Source organism: Solanum lycopersicum, chromosome 10, assembly GCF_036512215.1.
Source record: "Solanum lycopersicum chromosome 10, SLM_r2.1".
Lineage (NCBI taxonomy): Eukaryota > Viridiplantae > Streptophyta > Magnoliopsida > Solanales > Solanaceae > Solanum > Solanum lycopersicum.
In genome coordinates, this window is record NC_090809.1 from 40,758,053 (window position 1) to 40,762,331 (window position 4,279).

A 4,279-nucleotide genomic window follows, 5' to 3' on the forward strand; every position below is an offset into this window, starting at 1 on the left:
CTAAAACTGAATAATGAATATACTGATAAATGGTCAATGCAGAGAGTCTGACTGAACTGTGGGAACTACTAACAAGTGATAATAAAATCAAATGAGCTAAATGTGGAGTCCGATGTATACGCCCCATCAAGAGGACCCAATATACCTTTCCAAAGGTATAAAGGCATGCTGGCGTGCTCACTAAATTGATTACCAACATAGGTGACTGACAACCTACTTGGGTAGTAGTTCTGGGATTATTAGGTACGCTAAACCCATTTCCAACATGGTATTATGCTACTCCCATAAATTTGTAAATATAGTGATTATGTATGAGTTTCTATAAATACTTGATAGCTAGAATATAAACATGCAAAATGAAAATGCAACAATTAATCTGGTAATTATGCATTAATAATCGAGGCATGTATATCTGAATTGTCTAAAATATCTTACCTAGCATGTGTAATTCAAGAAGTATCGAAATACAAATCTAGGGTTCTGAAATTCATGCAATAAACTTAATAATAACATGGTAATCTTATTTGAACATATATTTTTAATAAATTCATGAAGTTGTAACAATGTTATAGAAACCCTAGGTTTAATCATGATAAGAGAATTAAGAATCTCACTGAAAACTAGGGACCCAATGGGTGAAATGAACCAACTAGGGAAATCCCACATACCTGGTGATGAAATCAACGAAAAAATACTTATGTTTTGGGGCTGAAACTGCTAGAGCTTGTGGCGTTCCTGAACTAGGGTTCTTTAGCTTTTTCTTCTTTTTACTTGCTAATTTTCTATGTTTTTATTTAATGATTTTACTTAGGTATGTTTTAATTAACTTTCTATTCTTAAACTGACTAAAATATGAATAGTTAGGGTCAAAACAACATAACTTAAGATTTAAACGAAGTGGGAAAGACCAAAATACCCCTGGATAAGTTGTTGTTTGACAAAACGACAGCAAGGACTGACGGTCCTTCATCTGACTGACGCCACGTCATTGTGTCCATCAATTGGGCTTTTTCGATAGGACTTTACTAAAATTGGCATTTCTTTTTACTCAGAGGTTTGATTTTAGCAAGGTCAGTGTCTATGGAAAGATAATTCAATAATCTATCTATAGGTAGGTCATGAGACAACTACTGCATTTTTTTTATGATTTACGTCCATTTGAAATTGACCCAATTGCATTTCCCCTTAACTGTATGCAAATTTTCAACCAAAAGTCAGACCTACTGACCGTAATTCCACCTACGGACCATGATAGTCATCTATAACTCTTGTCTGTGAGTGGGTGAAGGGAGTATTGATCGATGGTCACGGACTATGGACCGTCATTTGACATATACACCATAAGTCCATCCGTCTTCTAAGACTAAACCAATTTTTCTGGGCTGAAGTTTTTGGGAGTTTCTGATCCCGTCGACAGTTGTACAGAGGACGGACCGTGGCTGAGGCTACGGTTCGTCGATGCCACCATTGGTTGAACTTGTAGATTTTTTTTTATATAAAGCTGTTTTTTATTCTATTTTGGCTACGGTGTGTTACATTATCTCCCCCATGGGAGCATTCATCCTCGAATGAAGACTAAACTAGCTTAACTAGAGGGAGATAGTTGCAAACCCTACTACTAAACACTGAGAATTGAGTGTTTGACTGAATTGAGTTTTGATAACATGCAAATACGCAAAAATTAAATTAAAAACGGAGGAAACCTAATTCTAAGACTATATTCACGCATGAATGACTGGAAAGTTGAAGAGGAACTATTACCTCAAGCTGGAGTGAAATTGGAAGGAAAGAGGTGAGGATACTTGGATTTCATGGATGCTTCTGCTTCCCATGTAGCTCCCTCTATAGACTGACTCCTCCACAAAACATTTACCGAAACAGCCTCTTTGTTTCTCAACCTTCTTACCTCACGTTCAAGAATCTCAACTGGTACATCATCATAAGAAAGACTATCTTTCACCGCCACAGTCTCTAATGGAACTACAGAAGCTTGATCACCCACACACTTCTTCAAGAGTCTGATGTGAAAAAACGGATGCACTGCTTTTAATTTTGCGGGCAACTCTAACTCATATGCGACTTTGCAAACTCTTTTCAAGATATTGTAAGGGCCTACATATCTAGGACTGAGATTCCCTTTCTTTCCGAATCTCATCACCCCTTTCATTGGTGAGACCTTAAGAAAAGCCCAATCATTAACTTGGAACTCTAGTTTCCTTCTCCTTAGATCGGCATAAGATTTCTGACGACTTTGGGTTGTCTTTAGTCTATCTCTAATAAGTTGCACTTTATTCATAGCATAAAGGACTGAATCTGGCTCTATCAAAGCTTTTTCACCTACTTCAAACCAACCAACAAGAGATCTACATCTACGCCCATATAAAGCCTCATAAGGGGGTATGTGAATGCTTGAATTGTAGCTATTATTTTAGGCAAACTCAGTAAGACGAAGGTGATCATCGCAACTACATTTGATCACAAGATCTCAACATATACTCTTAGGTATGAATGGTACGCTCTGCCTACCCATCCGCTATAAATGAAATGTTGTACAAAGGTTAAGTTGAGTACTATGACCTTTCTGAAATTACTTCCAGAACTGAGAGGTAAACTAAGGACCTCTATCTGAGCTGATAGACAAAGGAACTCCATGCAACCTCACAATCTCATTAATGTAAATCTTTGCATAGTCTTCTCCAAAATATGTAGTCTTGACCACCAAGAAGTGAGGAGACTTAGTCACCTTATCAACTATCACCCAAGTAGAATCATCTTGTCTGCGAGTATGCATTAATCCTTTTATGAAAGCCATATTGATCACATCCCACTTCCAATTAGGAATATCGATCTTTTGAGTGGTACTCCCAGTTTCCGATGTTCTACCTTGACTTGCTGGCAATTATGGCACTTACTCACAAAGTCTGCTATATCCGTTTTCATTCATTTCCACCAATCAAATTCCCTCAAATTACAGTACATCTTAGTGGAACCTGGATGAATAGAATACTAGAGTTATGGGCTTCTGCAAGAATATGATGTCTCAACTCGCCCACATCAGAAGCACACAATCTACCCTAGTAGCGAAGTACACCATCTTCACCTTGAGAGAAAACCTCCACTCTTTGATTATGGATTGTACGATTAAGTTCAAGAAAGATTGGATCAACGTCTTGAATTACCTTAACCTCCACTACCAAACATGATTCTTCCCTTTTATGAACTGTTACACCATTGCCTGATATACTTATAAGGCGAACTCCCAAGCGATCAAGCCTGTGAATATCCTTTACTAGATCCTTCCTTTCTAACTCAACATGGGATACACTACCCATAGATAATCTGCTAAGATACTATATTCCCCTTACCAGGATGATAATGCACACTCATATCATAATCCTTAAAGAACTCAAGCCATCTCCTCTGGCGGAGATTCAACTCTTTCTGGGTGAACACATACTGAAGGCTCTTATGATAGGTGAACACATCTACATAGACACCATACAAATAGTATCTCCATATCTTGAGTGCAAACACCACTGTTTCAAGCTCAAGGTTATGAGTTGGATAGTTCTTCTCATGCACCTTATGTTTTCTAGAAGCATAAGATATCACCTTATCTCAGTGCATTCACAAACAACAAAGGCCAACACTTGATGCATCACAATATATCACATAGCCATATGTACCCTTTGGTAGAGTCAGGACAAAAGGTGTAGTCAATCTAGTTTTCAGCTCTGCAAAGCTTTTCTCAAAATCATCTAACCATTGAAACGTGACCCTCTTTTGAGTCTACATAGTCAATGGAGAGGATATTGATGAAAATACTTCTATAACCCTTTCGTAATAACATGCTAGACTTAAGAAACTTCAGATATCTGTAACAGAGGTAGGTCTGGGCCATTGTTTCACTGCTTATATCTTCTACGAATCCACTAGGATCCCTTTGCTAGATACAATGTGAACAAGAAAAGCAATAGATTGCAACCATAAATCACATTTACGAAACATAGCGAATAACTGGTGATCCTTGAGAGTCTGCAGAACAACTCTGAAATGACTTGTATGTTCTTCATCACTACTAGAGTAAATGAGGATATCATCAATAAAGACTATATAGAACAAGTCCAAGTATTGTTTGAGCACTTTGTTCTTGAAATATATGAAAGCTGCAGGAGCATTAGTTAGTCCAGATGACATAACTACAGATATATAATGACCATACAAAATTCTAAAGGCTGTTTTTGGAATGTCACTCTCACTGACTCTAAGGTGATGATAA

General features: G+C 37.5%; 1 protein-coding gene across 1 annotated transcript; it reads right to left on the minus strand.

The window, feature by feature from the left end:
- Window positions 1-1,762: 1,762 nt before the first annotated feature.
- Window positions 1,763-3,332, minus strand: LOC138338840 (uncharacterized). The gene is made up of 3 exons (XM_069289924.1): window positions 3,101-3,332; window positions 2,620-2,892; window positions 1,763-2,337 (listed from the first exon to the last, which is right to left on the minus strand). Exons 1-3 carry the CDS (start codon window positions 3,330-3,332, stop codon window positions 1,763-1,765), a joined length of 1,080 nt encoding a protein of 359 aa, XP_069146025.1.
- Between the last annotated feature and the right edge of the window lie 947 nt (window positions 3,333-4,279).

Coding starts and splice junctions, on each gene's coding strand:
- LOC138338840 (XM_069289924.1), bottom strand. CDS start 3,332: ATGGGTAGTGTATCCCATGTTGAGTTAGAAAGGAAGGATCTAGTAAAG. Junction 2,893..3,100: donor AGTGGAGGTTTTCTCTCAAG/GTGAAGATGGTG, acceptor CATAATTGCCAG/CAAGTCAAGGTAGAACATCG. Junction 2,338..2,619: donor GTCTATCAGCTCAGATAGAG/GTCCTTAGTTTA, acceptor GGTTTGAAGTAG/GTGAAAAAGCTTTGATAGAG.